We start from the raw sequence: 13478 nt of genomic DNA on the forward strand, positions 1-13478 counted from the left end.
TGATTCCACAAAACATGCCCCATTTTTTACTTCAAAAATGGGGACCCCTCCTTTTTTCTTTTAGGTCATGGGAATCTTCTCTTCAGAATAGAGTGTCTCCCAAGATGCCTCTGAGAGGAGTAAAATGGTTTGGGTCTCATACTTGGGAACAAGTTACATTATCCAAATCTAGTGGCAAGAAAAGTTAGTCTTTTACATAGTCTATGTAGTGTGCACCTTGTACACTTACTTATATGCACATGCGTAAGGTCAACAGAATGATGCTAACATATTTGCAATCTTTGCACATGCACATTTTTTACACCATGTGCATCTATGCAAGTGCACAATGTACACACCTCCCCCTCTGACCATTTTCTCCAAGTGCACTTGAGCACCATGCATAGTTGCATATGTACACAAGTGTGCAATGTGTGCAAGTGTGTAGAAACAAGCAACTTACATTTTTTGTTAGTTTATCTGGAGTCTTAGGGTTCTTTCCTTTTTTTGAGTCGTTAGGAGTCTTTTCACCTTCTAAACACATGGCAATTGGTTTCGTGTAGATTACCATGGCATCCTCATCATAAACAAATGCAATAAAGATTTCACCTATGTTAGTCACTTTCACTTAAAAAGTAGTCTCAAGAATTTAGGGTTTGTGAACAATGTAAGCCTCAATGAATTCCTCATCTTATGCAAAAAGGCTCATAAGAGACATGAGTTCATGTGTCCCATGATCCAAAATGGTTTAGTGGATGCAACATCCCACTTGACATCATTGCAATCTTTTGAGCTTGTTGTAGCTTTGGCTCAGAATTATGTCCCATATGTGGGTGGTGAAGAACATCATGGGAGAGATTATTTTAAGACATCTAACTAGATAACATTGAAAGGGTTCTCCACCTTCCCAATGTTGATCAATACTACAACATCACTTACTACACAATACTTAACTAGTAAAAAAAACACAAATAAGACTTGAGGATTCAACGAAGACACCTTAGTAGTTTAGATTGAAGAGGCACATGGAGCTCAAGTCCATGCCAATTTTAGACAATAAGAAGGTAATAAATCATCAAAATATAAGAAATAAATGCCTATAAATTCTCTTATAAGACCCCATCTGAGCAAAACCCAAAAACCATTTTCAAATCTAGGAACTTTATTTTTTTGGTGATTTTCTCACCTCGGGAACCTTCCATGGTCCCCCTTTTTCCCAAGGTGCACAAGGTGCAAAAATGGGATTAAATCATCATAAAAATGAGAAATAAATATATAGAAGTTCTTGAGGACCCAGTCTGAGGAAAACCTAGAAACCATTTTCAAATCTGGGAACTTTGATTATTTGTTGATTTACTCACCTTGGGGACTTTTCAACGTCCCCTTTTTGTCAAGGTGCACAAATGGGCCTAAATAAATAGAAAAATAAGAAATAAATACATAGAAGTGCTCCAACATCCCATCTAAGCAATATCCATGAATTATTTTCAAATCTAGGAACTTTGATTTTTTGGTGAGTTTCTTGACTTGGGATCTTGTAAGTCCTAAAGTGCACCATTTAATGAATAAAAATAAGAGTGCATGCATACTTAGCACCTATTTAGGAGTCTTCTTATACATATTTTTTATAAAGTTAGCATTTTAGCATGTTTTCTACAAGGAAAAATGCCTAGCTCAAAAAATTTCATGAAGGAGAGGGTTTCCTATAGATTCAAGAATGTGATATGTATTCAAGGTTAATATTTTGATGGAATAGAGTATGATATTTGTGCTCTCATCCTATGTTTAGTGTTTCTTGCCAGAATGTGTGTTTCCTTTATGAATTCTATGTTCATGAATAGAAATGGATCCAATAGTCTTATTGTTTTTTAATGCTATTGTGATTATTTTGTTCTAGTGTTTATCATATTTAGTAGCATAGTTCCTCTACTATGCTGAATTGGAAAAAGGATAATTCATTGGAACTAAAATTAGAGCAATTTTTATGTTGTCATTGATCTCAAACCTTATTGGTGAGATAGTTGCTACTTGAGTAGATTGCCATATCTAGATGATTGATGATGAGGATTTGAGAAGAAGAGATAACAAGAGGACCTAGTGGAAAGGTTGAGTTATGTGGAATTACAAAGGGAACTTGATCTATTGGACTTTGGTAAGATAATGTGTTGTTTAATCATAGCACTAAGTGGAGAAGATAGTTTTGTCAAAGCCTAGAAGAGTGAAGTAAACTAGATTGCTCCTTAAGCCAGTTTTTTCTCTAAGGACTCATCTCAACTTCTCTTCTAGCCTATTAGTGTTCCCCTTTGTCACCCTATCATCAAGAGGATTTATATCTTATCGACCAATCTTCCCTATCTAGATACACCAATTTCTTTACAACTTGCATCTATGATGGTAGAGCATCTTGGGTTGATGTATTATCCTACACATTTGTGTTCATTATGCTAGTTCTTGTCAAGTTACTGTCATTGCTGAGTTGTAGTAAGTACCAAGTGCAATTAATTTTGTAGAATAAGCTGAGTTGAAGTTATCCCACATCATGTTAACAATCATGTTAACGTTTTATCCCATTTTAGTCTATAGTTTGTGCCGAGTTCCATAGTGTGTGTCAACCTATCCTTCATGTGTCGAGTGATCCTTCATGTCCTGAGTATTCCTATTGATGCTGAGTGTCAATGTTTTGGATAAGTTTTTGACATCTTTGATGGGAGCCAACTTGCAGGACTAATTTTGATCACAACATATATGATTAGATCTTATCTTGGGATGTGTGTAGACTATTGTTAGGTTGGCCTTTCTATTTTGTAATGTTCTAGAATGTTTTGTAAGTCATTTTGGCAAGTATAAATAGGGTGTTTGGGCTTAGAGTTAGGGTATAATGGGAAGGTTTGGAATTTTTGTGGCATATGTGTTTGGAAGGTGCAAATTTGAAGTTAGATCTTGGATTTGGAATGTATTTTATATTTGGTTGTAACCTAGAAGTCCTTACAGTTGGGTATGTATGTTGATCATTTGATGATTCAATAAAAGAATATTGTTCTCTCTCTCTATGTGGTGTTTTTCTATTTGTGTGTTTACTTCCATTATGTTAACTCTGTAAGGTTGGTTAGGATTGATGGGAGTGCCTTTTTGGCCCTAGTTATTCTTCCCCTCCTTTGTTAGGTGGTATTAGAGATTGAGGTTCATTCTTGTGGAGATTGGATCATGCAGAACTCTGATTTAGATTTGGTTATAGCGTTGCAGATCTATAGATTTTACCTATAACTTGTAGAGGGTTACAATCTTGAAAGAGCTTGATTTGTAAAGATGGTTCATGGCAGAGGAAATGTCGATAATGTCGTATTGGATACATTAAGATAAATTGCAACTAGATTAGATGTTGTGGAGACAACCTAGAGGAGAGGAGAGAATCTTGAGGATGTGAGTGATGATGAAGTAGTAGCACCAAATCCTAATCCAAAACCTGAAGAAGATCAAGATGAGGAAAGATTGTTGAGAGTATTTTCTCAGGCACATTCAAAGCCTATTGTAGAAGTTGTTCCTTATCATGGAAATTTTGAGACCAATGTTGTGTTGGATTGGATCTTTGATATGGAGAAGTTCTATGAGTATGCAAATTCTCCTTATAATATGAAGGTAAAACTTGTAGTTACTAGGTTGAAAGGTCATGCTTCACTATGATGGAAGCATTTGGAAACTGATAGACAAAGGAGAGGAAAGGAAAAGATTAGAACTTGGGTGAAGATGGTGAAAAAGGTAAAGAACAAATTCCTTCCTGCTAATTATTAAGTTAGCTTGTTGAGAAAGATGCAAAATTTGAGAAAAAAAGACATGAGTTTGAAAGAGTATACTAAGGAGTTCTATATATTGGACATTAGATCTTGACATGTGGATGATGATGTTGAGAAAATTGTAAGATATCTAAATGGATTGAGATCTAGAATTCAAAATGAGATAAGTTTTGTGAAATTGGAAAGTGTGGAAGAAGCACATCAATATGCCTTGAAAGCTGAGGAGATCTTGACAAAGAAGCATGAACAAAAATAAAGAGGTAGAGGTGGTAGATTTCAGAGAGGCAGAGGTAGATCTTATGGTGAAGGTGGTAGATTTAATAGTTCTATGCAAGATAAAGGAAAATATGAATGAAAGAATGATGACAAAGACAAGACCAAGTGGAAAGGTGGTAGTTCATATCGAGGAGGTACTAGTTCTTACTGAAGAAGAGTTAATTATTATTCTAGAGGTGGTTTTTGTGGTAATTATTTCAAATGTGGTAAAGAAGGACATAGATCTTTTGAATGTAGCTCCTCCAAAAGTGAGCAAGGTAATAGAAATGTTGTGATTCAAGAAGACATTTAGAGTTCACCAAGTGGACCTAAAGTTGGAGAAAATTTGATGGTGAGAAGAACCTTATGTAATAAGGGAAGTTATGAGGAACCTGTCCTTAGAAGATGTCTTTTGAAGACCAAATGTAAGATGCTTGAAAAAAAATTTAAAGGTGATAATTGATAGTGGAAGTTCTAAAAATTTGGCATCAGAAGAGCTGGTTACAAATTTGTAGTTGAAGAAACTGAAAAATCCTAAACCCTATCATGTTTCATAGTTCAAAGATGAGCATTAGATATTGGTAAGTGAGTAATACATTGTGAAGTTCAAGATTGGACATTAATTTGATGAAGTGTTGTGTGATATTATGCCTATGGATTGTTGTCATGTTTTTTTGGGTAGACCTTGGCAATATGATAGATATGTTGTACATGATGGAAGATTGAATAAATATACTCTTTGGGTGAATGGGAAGAAGAAAATATTGCTACCTTTGATTAAAAGTCCAAATGAGGTCAAGTGTACTACTATGAGAGTTTGCATGGTTGATGAGAATTTTTTTTAAAAAGAAGTGAAGAGGAATCAAGTTTTTTTTTGCTATAGTTCCTAGAGGATCAAGTGTTGGTAGTAATGATTGAGCAATTATAGATAGTGGTAGCCAAGTACCAGAAGAAATTACAAAATTGTTGAATGAGTATAAAGAGATTGTTGTAGAGGATATTCCCAATGGTTTACTACCAATAATAAGTATAAGTCACTATATGGATCTAAAATCTAGAGATAGTTTTTCAAACAAACCACCATATAGATTTACACCTACAGAGAATGAAGAACTTAATAGATAAATGCATGAATTTTTTCAAAAGGGGTTAATCAGAGAAAGTTTGAGTCCATGTGTTGTACCTACTTTATTAGTACCTAAAAATACTACAAAATGGAGAATGTGTACTAAGTCTAGAGCTATTAACAAGATCGCTATAAAATATAGGTTTCCTCTGTCGAGGATGGATGACATAATGGATTGTTTCAATGGAGAAAAGTATTTTACCAAGATTCATTTCAAAAGTGACTATAATCATATCAAAATCAAAGAAGGTGATCAATGGAAGACTTCTTTCAAGATAAAAGATGGTTTGTATGAATGGTTGGTTATGCTTTTTGGTTTGACTAGTGCACCTAGTACTTTCATGAGGTTGATGATGTGAAGTTCTGAAAAGATTTTTGGGTGAGTTTGTGATTATTAATTTGGATGATATTATGATATTTAGTAAGGCTAATGAAGAAGATCTTAATATGTTAGACAAGGTTTGCAGAGATCAAAAGAGGAGAAGTTGATGATTAATACGAAAAAGTGTTTTTTTATGCAAGAAGAGATTGTGTATGTTGGTGTTTTGAAATGCTCTGGGTTTCAAATTACCTTGATGAGAACAAGACACATCTAGGGGCAACTAACTCCCATCCTTAACACATCTTTTCAGACACCAGGCCAACTATAAGGCTATATCCTTCTTCTACTTTAGGCTTTAAAAAACCTAGGTGGGTGGACCTCAGATTCAATTAATATGGTACCAATGCGAAAACATATTCTTGAATCTATTGTAGTAGATTTAACCCTTATATCTCCTAATAACTCATGCAATGACATAGATATATAGTATCTAAATCAAATTTTATGAAATTCACAAGCTGAGTGAGGGCATTCTGTTCTAGCTCTTCAACATGAAAGGGAAAAGCAATTGATTATTGATGTTGATTATCAACATAACCCCAATATGTTGTAGCATGAAAAAGTGATCCTATAACTAATCAATGCCTTATCTATTGGGAAATTTTCATGAATTCAATACATACATCTGTGATATCAAGAACATATTTCATACACCCAGACATCAAATCCATCCTATCACTTTTTGAATCAGACATCAGTGTTCATTATGACCTCATTCTCATGAAATATCCTTCTCAAATAACCAACAACCCTATCAAACATGTCAAGAATTTACTTGGCCCTTTGTGCCAACAAAAAAACATAGATGTCATACAACTTTAAAAGGATGCAAATGGGTCTTAGCTCTTTGTTCTTAGACCACATAAGATTACAGATTACTGAGATAGGAGATGAGAATAAAAATGAAACTAAAGAATTTCTTGCTCATTTGTATTTATTTCCTTGAAACTATACATTCAGATGCATGAAATCAAAACATAATAACACCTAAAACATCTAAACTAGTTGTATTATCTTTCATACTATTGTTCATATAAGAGAATTATGCTAAAGAATAAAGGTGGAATCATAGTTCTAGATCCAACAAACTAATCTCACAGAAGGACTAAAAATTTCCAACCAACAATAGTATCACAGATCTGAGAAAACTCAAGATTGGAACCCCTACCATTGATGAAAGAAAGAAAGATATAGACAAGAAGTGAATTCCTAGATCTATTCTGTATCTAACATGTGTCCACTTGAAATTCAATCCCTTGCATTTGCAAAACCTCTTTCATCTTTCTACCCCTTTTGATCTGATTTGGTTTCATCATTATTTTGTAACAAACTAGCAAATATCTCTACTGAATTATGAAAACCTTTATGCAACCAAAATATCTTATATGCATCAAGAATGTTGTTAAAACCTTGATTCAACTGACTTAAAAGTGATCAAATTTGACCCAATTGTATTTTCATTGTCTTTTATGTTCATTTAGTTCATTGGTATGCTAGAAATCAGTTTTGAACTTCAACACTAGAATTCAGTTGCAAATTAGGAATCTAGGACAAAACCTCCTATAGCTCAAATAGATGGCTTCCTATGCAAAAATAAATTCCAAAATCAAAAAGTTCATCTTCTCCCAATTCCAACAATATATAATATTGCTATACTAGCCTTCCAGAAACCCCCTGAAAGTCAATTTGAAAAAATGTCCCTCTACTATATGGCTCAGGTCTACACTTCTTATTTTTTCGAAAATTTAAAAATTTTGAAGTTTGAACTTAGAAAATAATCCTTTTGCAATTAAAAAAAATCTAAACATGCATATTTTAAAGAAATAATAAAAAATTATTTTTTATCATTTTTCAAATTTCTCCTACCCTTCAAATATGGGTCAACTTGGGTTTGACTAGGCTAGCACGTGGTAGCACCTGATTGGCCAACCTCTGTCCAATCACTTGCCACTAGATTTGACACCTCATCACTGGCCTAGGCCCACTACCACATGGCACCTGGGTGCATTCCCACATTATTTAACCATCTTGCAACTTCATTTTATGGGAATGCACCTATCATTCTATTTGGACACGTGTCAGCATCCTATGTTTCGGGGGTCATGTCATCACTATTTGGATTCTTTGCTAAAAGTTCCTCAGATTATGCACTAGCTGGCCAAACAGGTCAGGACCCACATGTGTTCAGGGCTTCCAAAATCCCATGTCCCATAAGACAACAAACAAGATGTGTGCTTTCATATTTAAACACTTAAGAAGACACCTCCACAGTGAATGTGGGACAAAACAATTTCTTTTTTTTGGCTTCTCAATGTGTTGCATAGGTCTTTGTGTTTAAGACTGCAACTCTTTCCTTTGATGCCACCTCTTGTGGGTTTCCTTCATCTTGAAATGGTGGCTTTCTTCCTTTGTAATTTTCAATTTGCATGAACCTTGACAGTATGGAAACTTCATTACAATCTACCATATTAATACTTTCACTGAGTTGAAGCCAATCATTGTCAGTATTCATTGGCTGTTGACAACCCACCATCGTTGACTTCACTCCCAGTTGTGGCAGCTACTCATCTTGTTATGAAAATAAAGACACCCCCTGATAGCCATAATTTTTGCATCCCTCAAGAACTTGAACAAGAGTATGTTGCAATGCCAACAACTGTGTAGTAGTATTCATCGGTAATCCATTTGCAAATTCTCTCACTCTATTGGGCCAATGCTGATATGCATATTTTGCAAGCCTTTCTAGCAAATGCTTTTTAGCTTCAGAAATACTATTCCAGGCAATTAGGCACCTATCTTTATAGCTACTCCCCTACTCGGCATGGAGCTCCTCCTTATAGAATGGCAGCTTCTTCCTTTATGTCTTCTCTCCATTTTATTGCTATGTTTACAATATACTCCTTTGCTTTGTGGCTTTCACATTTGTCAGTTGTGGGCTTCCTCTCATGTAGCTTCTCCCCTATTTGGCTTGAAACGTCCACCCTGGTACCTCCAAATCATCCTCCTCCACACATTTGGAGATGCTAGCTTTGAAATCCTTTTCATACACCACCCTCTTCATTTGGAAGAAGTAAATTTTTTCCACTATCTTCATAATTCTTCTTTTAGGTTGTAAATGGTTTTAAAAGAAAAATCTATGGATAGGAAATCATAGCATTACATCCACTGCTCACATGGTGTGTTTTTTTTTAAAAGAACTTCATCCAACCAAAGCTTGATAATGCAGGAGCATCCAGAGGTATAAGGGCAATCCTGTGTCACCCAAAAAAATGTAATTAGACTTAGTTTCTATTTCATGTCTTTACATTTTTGGATACCCATTTGGCTCAAATAAAGGTCCCAACTCTCATAGTTCAACTATTAGTGCATTTGAAAATCTCAAAAAAATAGGAGCATGTATTTGGGCCATCATTTCGGTAAACTAGAAGGTGTGAATTGACTAGATGAATGTAATCATGATTTAGAGCATTCCAGAAAAAGAATCAGGTCAATAGGCCACACAGTTTGAAATTTATTACAGTTTTTTGAGTTTTGGAGACCTCCTAAGAATGCTTCAAAGTCAGGTTTGGGGCATTAAATGACCTCAAAAAGGGTCACAAAATGGGGAACGAGCAAAGCTGGTCCATAGGGCTATAGAGCACTTCGAGAGATTTCTAAAAATGTAAACGGTTCATCAATTGGAGCTACGGTTCAAAAGTTATGCCTCCTGGAAGTTCGGCTACCATTTCTGGATTCTTCTAGATTTGCACCGACTTCTAATGCAATTTTTGGAACCTTCTATTTTGTCGATGGATGCCTACTAGCACTTTCTAGAATGTACTCCTAGTCCTTAACCCTCTGGCATCTATTTAAGGAGATTTCTGGCATTGTAAAAGGCAGTTCAGGGTGGAGTTTGAGAGGAGGTGCTATAAGGAGAAATATTCTCCAGATTTATGCTATTGTAAGCCCTTAGGGCATGTTCTGAAGTTTATTTTCTCTATACTATTTGCACTGGCTTATCTTCTTAGTTAATATAATTTCCCTTTTCTGTCAAAAAATGGCGGATGAGCGAAGCTTATCCATAGGTCTATAGAGCGGTTCGAGAGCTTTTTGAAAATGTTAATGGTTTGTCAATCGGAGCTACGACTCAAAAGTTATGCCTCCCGAAAGTTCAGCTACCATTTTTGGATTCTTCTAAATTTGGACCGACTTCTAATACAGCTTCTGGAACCGTCTATTTTGTTAGTGGATGCCTACTAGCACTTTCTAGAATGTACTCCTAGTCCATAACCCTCCGGGGTCTATTTAAGGAGATTTCTGGCATTGTAAAAGGCAGTTCGGGGTGGAGTTTGAGAGGAGGTGCTATAAGGAGAAATATTCACTAGATTTATGCTATTGTAAGCCCTTAGGGCATGTTCTGAAGTTTAATTTCTCTGTACTATTTGTACTGGCTTATTTTCTCAGTTAATATAATTTGCTTTTTCTGCCAAAAAATGGGGGATGAGCTAAGCTTGTCTATAGGGCTATAGAGCGCTTTGAGAGCTTTTCAAAAATGTAAATGGTTCCTCAATCGAAGCTATGATTCAAAAGTTATGCCTCCTGGAAGTTTGGCTACCGTTTCTGGATTCTTCTAGATTTGCAGCAACTTCTAACACAACTTCTGGAACCTTCTATTTTGTCGGTGGATGCCTATGAGCACTTTCTAGAATTTACTCGTAGTCCTTAATCCTCTGGGGTCTATTTAAGGAGATTTCTAGCAATGTAAAAGGCAGTTCAGGGTGAAGTTTGAGAGGAGGTGATATAAGGAGAAATATTCTCCAGATTTATGCTATTGTAAGCCCTTAGGGCATGTTCTGAAGTTTATTTTCTTTGTACTATTTGTACTGGCTTATTTTCTTAGTTAATATAATTTCCCTTTTCTATTGAAAATGGGGGATGAGCAAAGCTTGTCCATAGGGCTATAGATCACTTCGAGACCTTTTTGAAAATGTAAACGGTTCGTCAATCAAAGCTACAGTTCAAAAGTTATGCCTCCCGAAAGTTCGGCTACCATTTCTGGATTCTTCTAGATTTGCACTGACTTCTAATGCAGCTTTTGGAACATTCTATTTCGTTGGTGGATGCCTACTAGAACTTTCTAGAATGTACTCCTAGTCCTTAACCTCTGGGGTCTACTTAAGGAGATTTCTGGCATTGTAAAAGGCAGTTCGGGGTGGAGTTTTAGAGTAGGTGCTATAAGGAGAAATATTCTCCAGATTTCTGTTATTGTAAGCCCTTAGGGCATTTTCTGAAGATTATTTTCTCTACTATTTGTACTGGCTTATTTTCTCAGTTAATATAATTTCCCTTTTCTATCAAAAAATGGGGGACGAGCGAAGCTTCTCCATAGGGCTATACAGCGCTTCGAGAGCTTTCCAAAAATGTAAACGATTCATCAATCAGAGCTACGGTTCAAAAGTTATGCCTCCCAGAAGTTTGGCTACCATTTCTGGATTCTTCTAGATTTGCATTGACTTCTAACGCAGCTTCTGGAACCTACAATTTTTTTGGTGGATGCCTACTAGCACTTTCTAGAACGTACTCCTAGTCCTTAACCCTTCGGGGTCTATTTAAGGAGATTTCTGACATTGTAAAAGGCAGCTCGGGGTGGAGTTTGAGAGGAGGTGCTATAAGGAGAAATATTCTCTAGATTTATGCTATTGTAAGCCCTTAGGGCATGTTCTAAAGTTTATTTTCTCTGTACTATTTGTATTGGCTTATTTTCTAAGTTAATATAATTTCCCTTTTCTTTCAAAAAATGGGGGATGAGTGAAGCTTGTCCATAGATCTATAGAGCACTTCGAGAGCTTTCCAAAAATTTAAACGGTTCGTCAATCGGAGCTACAATTCAAAAGTTATGCCTCCCAAAAGTTTGGCTACCGTTTCTAGATTCTTCTAGATTTGCACCGACTTCTAACACAGCTTTTGGAACCTTCTATTTTGTCAGTGGATGCCTACTAGCACTTTCTAGAATATACTCCTAGTCCTTAACCCTCCGGGGTCTATTTAAGGAGATTTTTAGCATTGTAAAAGACAGTTCGGGGTGGAGATTGAGACAAGGTGCTATAAGGAGAAATATTCTCCAGCTTTATGCTATTGTAAGCCCTTAGGGCATGTTCTAAAGTTTATTTTCTCTATACTATTTGTACTAGCTTATTTTCTCAGTTAATATAATTTCCGTTTTCTGTCAAAAAATGGGGGAACGAGTGAAGCTTGTCCATAAGGCTATAGAGCGCTTCGAGAGCTTTCTAAAAATGTAAACGGTTCGTCAATCGGAGCTATAGTTCAAAAGTTATGCCTCCCAAAAGTTCGGTTACCATTTTTGGATTGTTCTAGATTTGCACCGACTTCTAACACAACTTTTGGAACCTTCTATTTTTTCGGTGGATTCCTACTAGCACTTTCTAGAATGTAATCCTAGTCCTTAACCCTCCGAAGTCTATTTAAGGAGATTTCTGGAATTGTAAAATGCAGTTTGGGGTGGAGTCTGAGAGGAGGTGCTATAAGGAGAAATATTCTCCAGATTTATGCTATTGTAAGCCCTTAGGGCATGTTCTAAACTTTATTTTCTCTATCCTATTTGTACTGGCTAATTTTCTCAGTTAATATAATTTCCCTTTTCTGTTGAAAAATGGGGGACGAGCGAAGCTTGTCCATAGGGCTATAGAGTTCTTCGAGAGCTTTTTGAAAATGTAAATGGTTCATCAATCAGAGCTACTATTCAAAAGTTATGGCTCCCGAAAGTTCAACTACCATTTCTGGATTCTTCTAGATTTGCACCGACTTCTAACGCAGCTTTTGGAACCTTCTATTTTGTTGGTGGATACCTACTAGCACTTTCTAGAATGTACTCGTAGTCCTTAACCCTCCGAGGTCTATTTAAGGAGATTTTTGGCATTGTAAAAGGTAGTTCAGGGTGGAGTTTGAGAGGAGGTTCTATAAGGAGAAATATTCTCCAGATTTATGCTATTGTAAGCCCTTAAGGCATGTTCTGAGGTTTATTTTCTCTGTACTATTTGTACTGGCTTATTTTCTCAGTTAATATAATTTCCCTTTTCTGTCGAAAAATGGGGGGTGAGCAAAGCTTGTCCATAGGGCTGTAGAGCGCTTTGAGAGCTTTCTGAAAATGTAAACAGTTCATCAATCAGAGCTACAGTTCAAAATTTATGCCTCCCAAAAGTTCGGCTACAGTTTTTGGATTCTTCTAGATTTTCACCGACTTCTAACGCAACTTCTTGAACCTTCTATTTTGTCGGTGGATGCCTACTAGCACTTTGTAGAATGTACTCCTAGTCCTTAACCCTCCGGGGTCAATTTAAGGAGATTTCTTGCATTGTAACAGGCAGTTCGGGGTGGAGTTTGAGAGGAGGTGCTATAAGGAGAAATATTCTCCATATTTATGCTATTGTAAGCCCTTAGTGCATGTTCTAAAGTTTATTTTCTCTGCACTATTTGTACTGGCCTATTTCCTCAGTTAATATAATTTCCCTTTTCTGTCAAAAAATGGGGCACAAGCAAAGCTTGTCTATAGGGCTATAGAGCGCTTCGAGAGCTTTTCGAAAATGTAAACGATTCATCAATCAGAGCTATGGTTCAAAATTTATGCCTCCCAAAAGTTTGGCTACCATTTCTGGATTCTTCTACATTTGCACCAACTTCTAGCGCAGCTTCTGGAACCTTCTATTTTGTCGGTGGATGCCTACTAGCACTTTCTAGAATGTAGTCCTAGTCCTTAACCCTCCAGGGTGTATTTAAGGAGATTTTTGGCATTGTAAAAGGTAGTTTGGGGTGGAGTTTGGCATGTTCTAAAGTTTATTTTCTCTGCACTATTTGTATTGGCTTATTTTCTTAGTTAATATAATTTCCCTTTTCTAATGAAAAATGGGGGATGAGTGAAGCTTGTCCATAGGGCTATAGAGCGCTTTGA

At 36.2% G+C, this 13478-nt stretch overlaps 1 protein-coding gene across 1 annotated transcript in view; it reads left to right on the plus strand.

The window, feature by feature from the left end:
• LOC149527944 (mechanosensitive ion channel protein 4-like) overlaps window positions 1-8197 on the plus strand; it is a 28964-nt gene extending 20767 nt beyond the window's left edge. Inside the window, exon 6 of the mRNA XM_089811194.1 lies at window positions 8039-8197. Within this exon, the coding sequence (XP_089667320.1) occupies window positions 8039-8197 (159 nt within the window). The remainder of the gene's footprint in view (window positions 1-8038) is intronic.
• The last annotated feature ends 5281 nt before the right edge of the window (window positions 8198-13478 follow it).

This window comes from Cupressus sempervirens, chromosome 11 (assembly GCF_028749045.1).
Source record: "Cupressus sempervirens isolate cs-2001-9-10 chromosome 11, ASM2874904v1, whole genome shotgun sequence".
Lineage (NCBI taxonomy): Eukaryota > Viridiplantae > Streptophyta > Pinopsida > Cupressales > Cupressaceae > Cupressus > Cupressus sempervirens.